The sequence below is a fragment of the Poecilia mexicana genome, unplaced genomic scaffold, assembly GCF_051168715.1.
Source record: "Poecilia mexicana isolate PSO_F unplaced genomic scaffold, ASM5116871v1 scaffold_8, whole genome shotgun sequence".
In the NCBI taxonomy this organism is placed as follows: domain Eukaryota; kingdom Metazoa; phylum Chordata; class Actinopteri; order Cyprinodontiformes; family Poeciliidae; genus Poecilia; species Poecilia mexicana.
The window spans coordinates 13,809,784-13,825,636 of record NW_028263377.1 but is presented as its reverse complement, the minus strand read 5'-3'; the positions used below and the strand labels follow the sequence as shown (position 1 = coordinate 13,825,636).

The following is a 15,853-nucleotide window of genomic DNA, read 5'->3' as shown; positions in this document are numbered from 1 at the left end:
GAGTAGCCACCCAACCATTGTTTTCAATTTATCCCAAGAGGAAAATGAATGAATAAAGTCCATAATTGGATCCACTTGTTCATCGGTGCATGTCGCATTAACAGAAACTAACGTCTTGACCTCTGGATCTTCTGTATCCTCTAGAGCAAAATGACTTATGTCCTCAGGATTTTCAGGCCATTTCCATTCAGGGTCATGAAGAAACTTTGGTCCAGACACCCAGGTGTCAGCCTTCAAAAAAGACTTCACACTTGTTCCTCTGGATGCCAAATCTGCTGGATTAATACTGGTAGCAACGTGCCTCCACTGTGAGGGATTTGACAAATTGAGTATCTCTCCAACTCTATTTGTCACAAAGGTCTTAAACCTCAATCTTTCATTCTTGAGGTACTTCAAAACTGAAGTACTATCAGTCCAAAATACTGAATCTTGTAGTTCCATCCTTAACTCCTTCTTCAACAACTTATCCATTCGGCTGGCAACCACTGCAGCTGTCAGCTCCATGCGAGGGATGGTGGTAGATTTCAGTGGAGCTACACGCGCTTTACCCATTACAAATGCACAATGCACTTGTCCATCAATATTACACTGCAACAGGTAGCTCACGGTTCCATATCCATTCTCGCTTGCATCACTGAAATGATGAAGCTGCGAACTTGTGGCTTGTCCAAAGTCCTGTGGTTTCAGACATCTGCTAACTCCAAACCGTTCAAGCTGATGAAGTCCTTCCAACCAGTTTTTCCACTTCTGGGAAGCATCATGTGGCAAAGGATCATCCCAGCCAATATGTCTTCTGCTTAGATCTTGTAGAATCCCCTTTGCGACCAAAACAACTGGTGCCAGAAATCCAAGAGGATCATAGATCGAACTTATGATGGACAAGACTCCTCGTCTTGTCAGAGGTCTATCTTTGAGGATGATCTTGAATTTCAGCAGGTCTGATTGTACACACCACTGTACACCCAACACACGTTCCATTGGTAGCTCATCATTATCCATATCCAGGTTCTTCACCTCAATGGACCTTTCATGCTGTGGTATTGCAGTAAGAACACTGCGTCGGTTACTTATCCATTTGAGAAGTTGAAATCCGCCTTTTTTACACAAAGCACGAAGTCCTTGGTATAATGACACAGCTTCCTCTTCTGTGCTTACAGAGACCAAACAGTCATCCACATAAAAGTTGTGGAGCACAGCATCTATGACATTTGGTGTAAACAACTGTTGATTGTCCTCTGCACACCTTCTCAGTGCAAAACATGCACAGTTTGGAGATGATGTAGCTCCAAAAAGGTGTGCAACCATTCGGTACTCCACCAGATGCTGCTCATACTCTCCATTTGGCCACCAGAGGAATCGCAACAAATCAGAGTCAGATGGTGGTACTTGGACCTGATGAAACATGGCCTCAATGTCCGCTGTGATGACAACAGGTTCCTTTCTGAATCTGGTGATGACACCAACCAATGAACTGGTGAGGTTTGGACCTTGTAAGAGTTGAGTGTTTAAAGATTTTCCTCCAAATGTTGCACCACAGTCAAACACGACTCTTATCTTCTTCTTATGAGGATGATATACTCCATGGTGTGGTATATACCAAACTTTCCCATCACACCGTTCAAGATTTTCAACTGAGACTCTCTCTGCGTAGCCCTTGGAAATGATGTCATTCATGAAGTTAGTATAGTCAGAATGGAATTGAGGGTTCTTGATAAACTTCCTTCTGAGATTCAACACCCGCTGTTCAGCTACTTTCTTATTGTTGGGCATTTTCAGATCTTTATGTCTCAGAGGTAAAGCAATGGTGTAATGACCATCTTTCAACTTAACTGATTCTGTAACCAGCTCCATGAACTGATTGTCTTCTCTGGACCATCCAGGTTGTTCATCTTGAGAACATTCAGGAAAATCAACCTTCATTTGTTGTTGCCACAAGTCTTCAAGTCTTGACATAGAAATCCTGTTGACAGTAACAGTTGATTGTAGCTCTCTTGTGTCGACATCACAGTCTCCTCTGAGAGGTCCATTCACTGTCCATCCAAGGATCGTCTTAACTGCGTAGGGGCCTCCATTTTGACTTCGGATTACATCCCATGGCTCCAGCGCTTTAGGCACATTGGTCCCAATGAGCAAATCAACTCCTGAATTGATTTCGACAATCTTCAAATTTTTCAGATGTGACCATCTTTCAAGGTCTTCTTGATGTGGAATGTTGCTGTAATGAACAGGCATGCTTCTCTGTGTGAATACGTCAGGTAATTCACAAAAGATGTCTTCATTTAGCCCAGCAATCTCCAAATCTGACACAATGTTGCTTCCAACCACCTTCTCTTGACCCATTGTCCGTAGAAGGATGCTTGTATGTCTCCCAGTGACATTTAATCTGTTCATCAATTCTTCAGTACAAAATGATGCAGAACTTCCAGGGTCTAAAAAGGCATATGTTACTATTGTCTTTTGACTCTTTGTAGACTTCACTCTGACTGGTAAAATAGAGAGAGTACAGCCATGCTCACCGGCCCCAGTTAGACCACTGGACTGAGCAGAGATGGAGGCACTTCCACTTGTCGTCTCCACTTCCTTCCTCTTATGGACTGGAGCATTTTCCTTTTCTTTGGAGAAGACATGAAGCATAGTGGGATGTCTTAAGCTACACACTTTACAGTTATGTCGCCTTTTACAGTCTTTGCTGATGTGCCCAGTGCATAAACAGCCAAAACACACCCCAATTTCTTTCAGAAATGTCATCTTCTCCCCATGTGTCCTCCTTTCCAATAGAGGGCATGTGTCCAAGGAATGTCCAGCTCCACAAAATAAACAACTCTTTATAACAGCTGTCTCTCTTCCTTTCTTTACTTCAGGATCAGCTTTCTTCTGCATATCTCCAACAACAGTAGCAAAACTACTTCCTTTTATCTTTAATCGCTGCTGTGATTTATAGATTCCAAAATCCTTCTTTGGTCTAGATGAAGAATCTTGGATATCACCAAAAAGTGGATCACTGGCGATCTTCACTTGTCTTTCTACAAACCGAACAATGTCACTGAAAGTGGCTCTTCTTTTGAACTTCTCCTGTAAATCACACACATCATTTCTCCACCTGTCTCGCAGTTTAAAAGGCAGTTTTTTGATAATTGTTTGCATATTGGCAGGAACATCCAACTCATGCATACAGCCATTGTTTTCCATCACATTACAGCATTCCCTGAGCAGAAAGCTGAATGCTTGTAAAGCCTTTACATCTTCTGCCTGCAAAGCAGGCCAGGATAAAACTTTATTCATGTATGCAGCAATTATTTTCAATGAACAACCAAAATGTTCTTGAAGCAAAGATTTAGCTTTAGCATATCCAGAATCATTAGGCATATGAACACAGCTTCTCACTAGGTCACGAGGCTGACCTCTAGTGAACTGCTCCAGAAAGTATAGACAGTCTTTGGCACTGTGAGCCTTTGTTTCAATGCTGTGTTCAAACGCTATGATGAATGTTTTAAACTGGAGTGGATCACCATCAAATATTGGTATGTCCCGTTTTGGCAGAAAAAATAAAGATTGTTGATTTACAAGCAAGCTTGTAATTTCATTCTGTCTTTCCAACACACTTAACAGCTGCTTATTTTCATCAGCTGACAATGAATGTTTATGATGGAATGATTGTGGCTGTGATTGATGAATCATTTGGTCTGTTGGAACTTCAACTTGTGTTATTTTTGTCTTCACCTGGTCAGTCAATGTATCTGGAATTTTAACTTTTGTGTCTTTAGGTCGTGCTCCCAAATGAGAATAAAACTGAAAAGTTGGAGCTTTATCATGGCATTCAGTTCCAGCTGCTGTAGGTACAAATGTCTCTGCATCAACATTCAATATTTGAGATCTTTTATTTTCACGCTCAAAATATGAATTCATGCCATCAGACCTAATCTGTGCAGCACTGCTTACTTGAGAACAGACTGAGCCCTGGAACACTTTAACTTTAGCCATTGAAGCTGCAATTTCAATCTCCAAATCCAGTTCTTCTTTCCTTTTTCTTAGTTGTTCCTCCTGCTCCTCCAAAGCATGTTTTTGTTTCAACAACTTGTGTCGTGCCTTTAATGCAGCCATGTCTGCTTCTGCTTTAACACGAGCAGAAGATGTAGAAGACAAAGAGGACTTAGTTCTTGATGAACGACTTCCTCTACACCTTCTGCTGTCAACATTAGAAACACTGTCACTTGGCTTAACATCATCCTGAACATCAGCATTTTCATCACACTCTGAATGCTGAGAAACAAAAGGTGCATTGAGCTCTTTATTGACACAGGATTCAGCATGTGACATTTGAGCCTGATTAAAATCAGCTTCTAAAACCATTTGAGCTTCATTATTGAGTTGCTCTGCATCTGCAAGCCATTTTTCAACTTCTTGTATAAATTCAGAATTATATTTACACAAGCTTGAAAACCAAGTGGTTTGTCTTTCTTGTTCTTCAGTAGGAAACAGAGGAATAACAGACTCAAACAGCTGATTTGCATTTTCAAGCAATGATTTTAAATCGTCACAATGCGACTGAACACTCTTAAGATTTCCTTCATTTTTCATAAGCTCTTTAATAATGTTTATCTCTCCTTTAATCTTATGAACCTTTACTTTGAGATCCTTTTGAAGCTTCTCAATTTTATTTTGTAATGCTTTAACAGTTAATTTTGATTGTCGTTTTTCTTCTTTACCGCTTACAACGGAGCTTGATTTAGATCCAGCTGACTCCATTTGCCGTTGTTGTCCTTAACAATTCCTCTTCAGACAAAGCGAGTCAGTGTGCGTGTGTATGTTTCCATACCTCAGTTCCAGCGGACTTGATTGAGTTGCAGTGAAGGAATCTCATTCAATTAACTGATGACGCTGCGATGCGCTCCATGCGCCATTGCCGCTTCCAAAACTGTTCCAAACAGCAGCAAAGACTCCAGACTTGCCTTTCCAGTGAGCCGCTCATTCGATAGCCATTTCTGTTGACGATAATTGTGCGGCAAAGCTAATAATGTATGAGGACCGCACTGGGGTAACTCGGGGGATTTTCATACTGTCCGACGCGTGCTTCAAATAACTCCAGGCCGCTTCTTTGTTGATGCAATCATCTATTTATTCCACTTTGATTGTCTTACTTTACACTGACTGACCAGGACAAAACCGTTCAGTACTACCAACAAATAACGGCATTAAACACGGTCAACAGAAATTATGACCACCACCGGCGCACCCGCTTCCTCAAACATAATAAACCAGCACGCCAGTGTGGCTCCCATTCATACCTTCAGTGACAGCCACGCCCACCTAGACACACCCACCACCTAAGTGTCAAAGGCATGCGCTCCCGTCACCTCAATAATCATTAATTTCATTCATATGGCTCTTACATGGTTCAAAAGACAACGTTTACGTAGCGAAATAACCAAAAGGCATTATCTCATTAGGTTTTCTTCACCTTATCCTGCAGTGTGCCTTATTTCAACCTCAACTATTTATCACAAAACCCAAGATCTTGACCACAAGTACTGAGAAGGTGTTAGAGAAGACGTTAAGGTAGTACAGGCACACAGAATTATGGCAGTATTAATTGGTAATATTAAATAATACACTTTCTACTTCACATTTTTCTTTGAAACGATAAAATCAATAAATATCAGAATCATGTTAGCATAATTAGCAATGAAAACAAAAGCAGAAATCTTCAGTGTTTGTCCGACTTGTTCATACAACCAAGCGCCACCTGCAGCGTGAAGTTCCTCCGGCTGCAGGAGACCAACAATCTACGTCTATGCAGTTCCCCTCGTGTGGAGCCTGCTCTCAAGTGTCCACTCTGCTTTGTGTTTGTGATCTGCAGTCAAGAATGGAGCTCTGTGATGCTCAGCTGATACAACAGGCGGCTAGTGTTGTCCTGCTCGCCCGAGGCCTGGAGAAAAGCCTGTAGAAAAAAAATGGCAGACCCAGAGAGGTTCTGATGCATGTGGACCAGCATCCAGATGCTTTTAGAGTAGATATGAGTGTGTTTCAGTGTTTCAGATGTTGTAGCCGCACGCACTGTTATCTGATTAGTACTTGTTGAAACATTTCTTCATGGACAAATGGAAATCCTGTCGTGCTTAGCAGGGCCAAGAGCCACGGATCAGGCAGCGAATAGCAACTCAACTGTTTGGCAGGAACAGCCTTCTCCTGTCATGACAGGAGTAAATATTTGTATGTTCATAGAAATCAGTTGAAGTGTTGGCCGCTTTTGCTCTCTGGGCATGTTGGAGTGACAAACATCTCCTGAACAAGCTTCAAAATCCACGCGAACAAGTGAGCACGATAGCTGAAGCGTTAACCTTTGGTCATGTCTGGTTCCGGTTTTTTTCACACGTGGATACTTTATGTCTGACTACAAAAGTGTTTTGGCATTAAAGATAGCCTAAGCAAATACAGACTGCGTGTTTTAAATGAGGACTTCATTTGTTGATGAGAAATCATTATACCCTGAAGCTAACAATTGCTTGTAAAGCCTTTGTGCGTGAATTGCCATCAAACATTTACGTTTGCCAAAACTGTAAGTGAATCTTGTCGGCTTGCTCTTCTTTGCAGAATTATTTTACTTCTGCACCATTGAAGGGTTTTCAAGTACAAACTGCCTGTTTAAAGTCACTCAAGATTTGACTAGGCCGCTTCAAAACCTTCATTTGACTTTTTCTATCTCATTTAGGGCTGAAACAATTCCTCGAATGATTCGAGTACCTCGATTACTAAAATTCCTCGAGGAAAATTACCTGCCTCGAAGCTTCGTTAATTTATGTTTTATTAGTTAGCGCACCGTGTTCCGGCCGGGACTTCATTTGCGTTGCGCGGAGCTCTCACTTCCGCCTCTGAGTTGTTGACAAAAGCTAAGTCTCAGCGGCATAAAGTCCAATCTTCAAGATTGGCCCGTGGGGATTTTATTGATTGATGATAATGCCCGACTTTTTATCGTTTTTGGGGAACCAATAAGCATCCTTAAAATGACTGGGGGAATGCCTGGAGTACGGCAGCATTTCTCCTCCGGGGCTGCTGGTTGAAAGCGAACGGCGGGAAGAGTGCTGAGGTGAGCGGATAGCCTGAACAGGGCGGGCGGCTGAGTAGCTGATGCTTACCGTGTAAATGTAGCTTTACCGACGAACCGCACAATAAATGTCATATCCCGGTCTGAAGAAACGGGTGGCGGAGCGCATCGTACATGGCTGGTAGATGAGTTTCTGAGTGTGACCAGTGAAGGTGTCGTAAATATCCCGTATTGCTTCCCCCGTGTTCGTCCCCCGGTCTAACAGTTCGTCAGTCCGCTGGTCTATTTCCTCCCCTCCACCCCATCTTACGTTCGTTCATTCGCCCTCTCCTCCCACTCCAGGCGGCATTTCCCGTATTTTCAAACCCAAAGCGTGACAGGTTAGGTGGCAAGGTGAGTTTAATTAATTAAATTAAACTCACTGAAGATGAATATATAAACTAAAAGCTGGATTGTAGACATTTTTTATAAGCATATTTGTGAGCCTGCCTCTTTGTTATTACATTCAATATAATTTCAGATTTTTCTATAACTTTTCTTCTGGTTAACTTAGAAAGTGAGCTATTATTGTTACAGGTTAGTTTTCTAAACTACAAAAAAGCAACTGTTAGGGATGCTCAAATATGAAAAATTGGACTGATATTGATATCTGATAGTAACACCGGTATTATGCCAGATTTACCAATATTTCATTTTATAATTTTTTTTATCCGATTACTCGATTAATCGTAAGAATAATCGATAGATTACTCGATTACTAAAATATTCGTTTACAACAGCCCTAATCTCATTCAGAGATTATCTGCCGCATAACCCAAGCGTGCTTGGCTGGACATTCATCTTCTGGATTTTCTGGTAGAAAGCAGAAGTTAAGGTTTCATCGATTATTAATGTCATCCAGGTCCTGAAGCAGAAAAGCAGCCCAAGATCATCATACTACCACCACCGCTATGTTCTCTGTCTGAAAAATGGTTTTAGTTTTATGTCAGATGGAAAAGGCACACCTTCCATAAAGTCAACAGAATATTTTGACTTTTGTAACCTCCTGGATAAGTTGTTGATGCTCTCTTAGAGTGATTTTGGTAGGTTGGTCACTCCTGAAATGTTTTTCCCGTTGGTTTGCTGGAGCTCTAGAAATTGCCTTGTAACTCCTCACAGACTGATAAATGTCAAGGACTTTAGTTCTAATTTATTTTGTATTCTTTTCTGAGCCTATTGCGTTGCTTTTTCAGGTCTTTAAGTCTACTTCATGTTGTTAGGCAAGTTCTGCTTAGGGGAGTTCTGGATTTCACACATCTGGTTGTAGTCAGAACCAAGCTGTCCAAAAATGCGGCTGATCACCGTTAATTCAGGCAATTACATGTTCACATGGGTCCCGGCTGGTTTTGTATCAAATCATCAATTGAAAACGGCTTTGTGTACTCAAGTTATTGCTGTTTATGTCATGATATGAATCACAAAAGCAAAGGGAGAAAAAAGAAACCTGCAACTAATCTGTACGATTACTTTCATGACACTTTAGGTTTAGAGAAAACTCAGATTAATAATACGCTTCTTGGTGCACACCCTTACAGTGTGCAAACAGACTCTGCATCAGACAGTGGATCAGGCTCATGATGTTGCACGCTTCAGTGTTAAGATGGAATGACAATGTTTGTTTAGCTGCTGCTTCTTAAATCCTCCATCCAAACATGGAAATCTGTGCAAACGTACAAATTCAAAGGCCTTTCTCAAAACCTGGGGTTGGCCTGGAGAGTTTAAATGCACTCCCTTGTTCAGTTGCTCACCTACGACTTACAGTAAGCGCATACTTCTCAGGGGAGGTCAAATCTCATAAAGCTCTAGGAGCTATTTAACTGCCTCTCCTGGGTTTTAACAGCTTTACCATGATCCTTATCTAAAACAGTCACATTGTTTTATAGACTGCAGCAGCATCCTGGTTAATTCCTCTCACAGACACTTCATTTGGCGGACCTGAATGAGAGAACAGACAGATTTTGTGTGTTTGGTGGCGTGGTGCCGGTTTTCAGCGAGGTGGAAGTAGGAAGAGGTGTTGTCCATCTGTCGCCTCGGCGCCAGGACTCGGGAGGAGCGCGGTTTCGAGGGTCAAAGTCGACGTCTTGCCTAAACTGCTCATGCGTCCATGTCTCTGCATGAGTCGGGTACTGTGTGGGTGTGAAGGTGTGTTCTTCTTGCCTTACCTTGACGTTGGCCCTGCTGCGAAAAAAACTCGAGGTCTTATCTGGGCCGTAAAAAAAAAAAAAAAAAAAGCTATCTTGAAAAATTACCTCTGTGCCTTTTCATCTCCTGTCTTTCTTTTCATTCTTTCACTCGCCTTGTTTTTTTCCACAAATGCTCCCCCTCGTTCACGCCGCGCAGTTTTGAAACGTTGTTTGCAGCGTACCCTGAACGTGTGTAACGAGGGCCATAAAAACACAATGGAGGACGACTGAAAAGCAGGAAACAAGCTTAGTGACATTTAACCTTTTTGCATGCACAGGTTTAACTTGACAAATTATGATTGCAAGAAAATTGTCCACACCTAAACTTGTATGGAAATCCTGAGCCGCTCTGCAGACAAACCACCCTGGTGGGTTAGATTGAGAGAAAATGTTTTTCTTTTAACCTGCTGCTTGACAACCTTGACTAATTCCCCATTTCTTATGATTTTGCTTTCATTGACTGAGAGTTTTGAATTTATTTATTTATTTTGGAGCTCTGAAATCCTTCTGTATTTCTTTGTAAGCATATAAATCCCAGCTAAAGTCAACAGATTAGCCAGAGTTGTCAGTAATTTGACATAATAGGGAGTTTTAACCACTTGTTCCAGGTATAAACATGATTTGTCCCTCCTCCTAAACTGAAAACCAATGAAAAAAATAAAACAAAACTAAGATTAAAAAGGTAAAAAGAAACTTGAAGAGTCAGAAGGTTTGCTGAAATGTACCTTAAATAAATTGCAAATGCACTAAGCAAAACAGATCATGCACAATGATGAATTAGGATAAAATTAGCCACCTTGTTGTCTCTATGGTTTTTAAAAAAGACCAACAAAGTGGCAAAACTTTGTTTAAATTGTCCAGCAGATACTTTGTTGGGGTTGGACATTGACTTACAAATGCACTAAACCAAGTTTAAATTTTATTTAATCCACAAACGACCAAAAGGGAAATGAAAAATGCATAGAGTGGAAATTAATGCAAACAACCCCTCATTTACGATCATTAAAATATTCTTCAGCAAGTTAAAGAAGTCACTCCGAACCGTAAAACTGGCTCTTAGGCTCCAATTTATGATCTGAGTCTTGGTGGATTCATGGACATCACAATTAATCTTCTTCCATTCAAGTGCCACAGTCAAGTTGGAACTTGGATACAATTTGTTCTTCTGGCAGGACGTTGATCTTAAACACACTCGAGAACTGGTTTTAACTTCTGTCGTTTGTTTCTGTAATGGCCTTCTCAAAGCCGTGACCTAAGATCTGTGGATTATCTGGCCTCAGTTACTTTTAATCCAACCAGGCCTCTGTGGATTTGAGATAAATTTAATCCTATGGACCAGATTTTTTTGTCTCTTACACTATCATTGAAGTTCAACTGTCTGTAAACGTCCAACATTAGTGTGACAGTGATCTCCATGATACGTGTACGTAAATTTCTCAGTGTTAGACAGTAAAGAGTCTGTTGAAGGCTGTAGGCAGAAAAAGATAATTGACTGAAATGAATGCCTGCCATCATACATGAAATATCACTCTCTAGGTTTTAAAAGAATCACTGTAGCTTTACGTCAGCAGCGTCTGCAACAAGCTCCACTGATTTATGTGTTAATCGAAACGCTGCCTCACTCTGAAGGGAAGGGCGTTCCCTTAACGAGATCACGGGAGGAAAAAGGGGAGGGAATAAAAGAGGGAAGATACTTCACCTCCTGTCTTCCTGCTCAAACACGGGCGGCATGGCCTCCTTGAGCAAACACAGAAATGTCAGCAGGTTGTGAAAAGGCACTGCAAGTTTTGTAAGCTATTCTGTCCTTTTTCACACATGTAGAAGAACTGACCTCCCCTTCAGGGAGTATAAGGCTTTATGTCCCTATATTCACAGAGAAATGTTTAGAATATAAAGTAGTTTTTATATTTCAAACTTACAAACTGTGGTATAGTCTCCTGCTGTTTCTTTCTCTTGTCATTTGACTCTAATAACTAATCAATTGATGCATTTGGGAAGTAGTCATGGCAACACACACACGCACACACACACACACACACACACACACACACACACACACACGCACACACACACACACATACACACACACACTCAATCATAAGTTGGTATTTCTACCCATATTAGGACTTTGCATTGGCTTCCACTAGTTTTAGTGATTGCATTTATGCTAAATCCAGACATTTTCAGTAACCTTAACCATTACTAGTCTATTCCTAACCCTAAACAAATCTAATTCCCACCGTAACTCTAAACCCCTAACCCTGTACAGGGGCGTCCACCACATTCGGACCGGGCTTTCGATTCCTTAAGGCCCACTGGTTTTCAGAAGATTAGTAAATATGCTAGAAATGATCCTAAATAGAAGCTAAACAAGTGCATAGCCACAGACGTAGTACTACAGGTCTCCTTAAGCATCACAAATTACATCAATCAGCTGAGTCTTGGTGCAAACACGGAGACATTTTATGACTTGTATCATCCCTGAGAAGTGCGAATTATCTCTCAGTGTTAACACAAGTAAGTGTGTTGACCTCTGCTGCACGTAACTCTCTCATGGGAAAAGTATGACAAAAGAAGCCTACAAAGCCTTCCAGAGGAAGTACGGCTGTTGTTTCTGTGTGTGTCTGAGGCCTCGGACAAGACTGAGCAGGAGAAATAAGTTAATGCTGCAGAGAGTCACACTTTTCAACCAACACGTTGCAGATGTTACTCCTGTGGCTTAAATTTAGACCCAATGAATTAGGGAGTGTATGTTTGCTCTACTGTCATGTGAAAACCACAGATAATGTTGTACAGTTTCAGCACTTCCACTTATAAAGGTGTTGCTACTACTCTTTCCTCTATATCCTCTATTTGCTGCAGTGCTTAACTTGAGCAGTTTGAGTCAGTGTATGTTCAAGAAGGGCGTATACCTGCGAGCCTGTTTATTTTTCTTTTCTTTTCAGGCTTTCTTCTCCCGTAGAAGACTTTAGGTACAGACATGTTTTTAGCTGCAAGGCTTGACAGTTTGGATGGACCACCTCTGTATGCCGTTCACACTCTGAGATGTATACAAATACAAGTTGCACAGTTGTAACACATGGGATTGCTGCTTAAAATCTTAAAAGTGGAGCGTGCACTTGAGACCATTTTTTGTAGAAAAGCCTTCGGTGACAGCTGCAGCTGCCAGTTTGATGACTGGATGCCTGCCAGTGTTGCACACCTAGACATAAACAATGTTGCCTATTCTCCTATTCTCCTGTCCAAAAGAGCTGAAAATCTGTCAGATTGAGTGAGGAGGGTTGGTTTTTAAGTCCAGCAACAAATTCTACATTAGATTTAGATCTTGACTTTCATTCTCAAGTCCTTTCCAATGTACGGCATATTTTCTTTCACAAATTTCTTCACCCATATAAGACAACTTTACAGTTAGTAAAGGAGCCTAAATAAAATGAATAGACAGGGTTTCTCTGCATCTGATTGTTAATTTGTAGCTTAACATTTCTCATAGTTAGCCACAGATGAAGCATGTTTTCAGATTATTTATATTGAACTTAAATGATTATAACCAAACAGTGAGCACAAGTTATAGTAGCACAACTTCATATATTATATAACACTTACATTGTACTCCATTAAATATAAAAAGAAGCCATACAAGAAAAAGGAATTTGGTAAAAATGTTACTTATCTACTGAGCAACTGATCATAACATCTAAAAATAAATAACATTATTAGATTATGCCAGATGGAGCGATTTTTCAGATAATTTTTTGAATTGAAAACTATTACTTTTAATAGGTGATGCATGTTAAAACAGGGCAAAGTACTGGAAGTGGCCTCAAAGGTTCCAGCAGAAATAAAAATAACATTAGAATAACAAAGTTTCTGTATGAATAGAAAGTCTCACTTTAGCATGAACTGTAGGTGTATGTCTGGGTCTGGAGTATTTTTTGGTTAAAATGTGTTTATTAATGCTCAGTGTTATTGTTCATTGAAGTTTCTTGCAGTGGGTGGAGTAGCCATAAATTTTACTCAAGCAAGAGTAGTGATACCTGAAAGTACATTTTGATATCTGCAGGCGGTTTTTCCTCACTTGTAACTTTAAAATTCAACTTCTGAGTAAAAATGTAATTCGTTGTCAGTTTTTTGCACTTGATGCAATTATTATCATGCAAAAGTACAGATGCAGAAGCTTGGATAGAGTGCACACTTTGTTAGTGTCATTAGTTGAACAAAATCATCATCCTTAAGTCCCTAACAAGCTGCTTTATTCACATCTTCCAGTCACAGTAAGCAGTGACACACTCAACTCCTCCACCTTGGTGAGGCCATCTTCGCTTGTTGTGAAACTCGGTGAGAAATAGAGCTTGCTGGTCTGATGAGCAGAGACCAAATGTCACCATCTGCTGAGCTGTGGTACAAGAACGATTTCTGCGAAACTCAAAACAGGATGGGATGGCTGACTCATCAGCCAGAAGATGAACACAGTTTATCTAAGCAGCAGTCGGTACTGAAGGGACAGGAAGCAGTGAAGAGTGACAGCAACCTGAAACATCTTTTCAGCATGTCATCTCCTGTTCTTGGAACAACAGAGTGAAGCACGCCACAGATTGATGTCTCATGTTTGCACTAAAGACTGAAACACTGATACTAAAGTGTCAAAGCCCACTTTAGTATCATCGAGCAACCAAACTGAAATAAAAACTCAATCTGAGTTCACTTTTAAAACAAGCACATTTTCTGCAGGAATGACGTGCATCAAGGATGTTTGCCAATTCCTAGCTTTAGCCAGACATCCTTCAGTGCTGCAAACTATGCAGTTGAGAAATATCAGCTTTTTGTTCAAATCTGACTCACAAACATCCTCTGAAGCTAAAGTGTTCCTCTGAAACTCACACTTTTTTAAGATGTGCCATGTTCAAGTCATTAAAGAAATAGTCGGGTGGGTCTTAGTAGTTAGCAGCGTCAGGGTAGACAACAAGATCTATCATTTAGAAATGTGTGCATTATTAACTAAAGGAACTGCTTGAAGGAGGGGCTTAGAGGAAGCATTAAATTAAAAGAAACGCGCTGAACGTTTTGTAGAGATAACAGATTATCAAGCTCAGCGTTTCTTTGAACAAAAATTGAACCTGACAAGGTGACCTGAGCTGTACACTTCAGGTTTTCCGTCTTATATTACTCCAGCTACCTAGCTTGTTTTTACAGGGCCTCAGTAGCGCCCTCTGCAGGGGGTCATCTTGTAACCAATGGGCTGTCAGCTCGAGCCCCCTCTCTGTCCATCTTTTCCTTGGATTCTCACGGTAAATTTTATTAACTTTTCCTGCTTGTTTTTTTCTTTTCAGTGCGATCAGCCAGCGCTCGAACAAGAAGAACAGAAAGAGAAATCACTAGCCCCAGTAAGTAGATTACACTTCTTCTTTTGTCTTGTTTTGTTTTTCTACGTTTATCATACATAACTCCATTGCCATATTTCTTTTATGTACATGCTCATCGATCATGTAGGTGTTTAGACTTTGTGGAAGTTTTATATGCTACAAATAAAATAGGGATTGTATTTATTTTGTTATGGTAAGTGTGACATTAAATCAGATGCACAAAAAATTCAACAAACTTAGAGTTTAGATTTTAAACATTAATATCTTACAATAAACCCAGACGGCTTTCAGTTCCGCTGGAGTTTTAGGTTGTTTTCATGTCTTTTGTCTGAACAGTCCTGGCTACCTCTGTTTTAAATGTCAGAGTAGTTGCTGCTCTTACACTCTGCATCAATCTTTCTGTTTCTTCGTCAACAAAAATGAATGACAGACCTAAGTGTCACTTCCTACACAGGAACGAGTGGTGCCGGAAATTACTTGTTGTTACACAACTTGAAGTTAGTGCAGTCGTTAGCCACTTATTTATAATGCACCTTTGGTTTCAAGTGTACAGAAATTAGTTTTGATGACCTCCAATGCCGAGGGCAGACTCCTTCCTGCCCAGATAACAGCTGATAGTTGAGGGAGCAGCAGGGAACTGATGCACTGATAAAGGCAAAAGTCAGAGACCAGACAACATTCTTGTTACCTCGGAGCTAACTTAAGTTTGATTTATTTTATTTCTAAATGTTTTTTGCTTGTACTGTGTTGTGTGTCGTTGACACAGCGCAGATTTAAAAGACACTTTAGTGCTAAACGCACAAACAAGAAAACACAACTATCATTTTTACTTCAGAGCATTCAGCTGCTGGTGTAACTGTGCTGCAGGTAATATAAGATGTAGAGTACAAAAAAAAGAGGAAAATAATCTCACCATGTGATTTTCAGGGTTTGTCAGAGGACTTTCACAATATTAGAAGCCTGCAAGCTGAATCTTGCAGCTGAGGGCTCTGTGAGTCGTTTGCAGCGTGTGTGACAGCAGCCCTCACAAAAGCTGAATTGTAAAATGACCCTCAGGATGTTCCACAGAGGGAAAAAGACAAAGGATAAGGGTAAAAACAGAGGCTGTTTAACTCATTCTGGTGGTTGCGTATGTTGTACTGCATTTATTCTTTTTTAGCGAATCATTAAAAAATAGTGAGCAATATCAGTTGTTTGCACAATTTGACTGTGGCACAAGCACTCATAGA

The 15,853-nt window shown here is 40.6% G+C and overlaps 1 protein-coding gene across 1 annotated transcript in view; it reads left to right on the top strand.

Moving 5' to 3' along the window:
- The window catches only part of LOC106933477 (neuronal-specific septin-3-like), a 107,188-nt gene that overhangs the window by 5,420 nt on the left and 85,915 nt on the right, over positions 1 to 15,853 (top strand). The window contains exon 2 of the mRNA XM_015012749.2: positions 14,592 to 14,645. Within this exon, the coding sequence (XP_014868235.2) occupies positions 14,592 to 14,645 (54 nt within the window). The remainder of the gene's footprint in view (positions 1 to 14,591; positions 14,646 to 15,853) is intronic.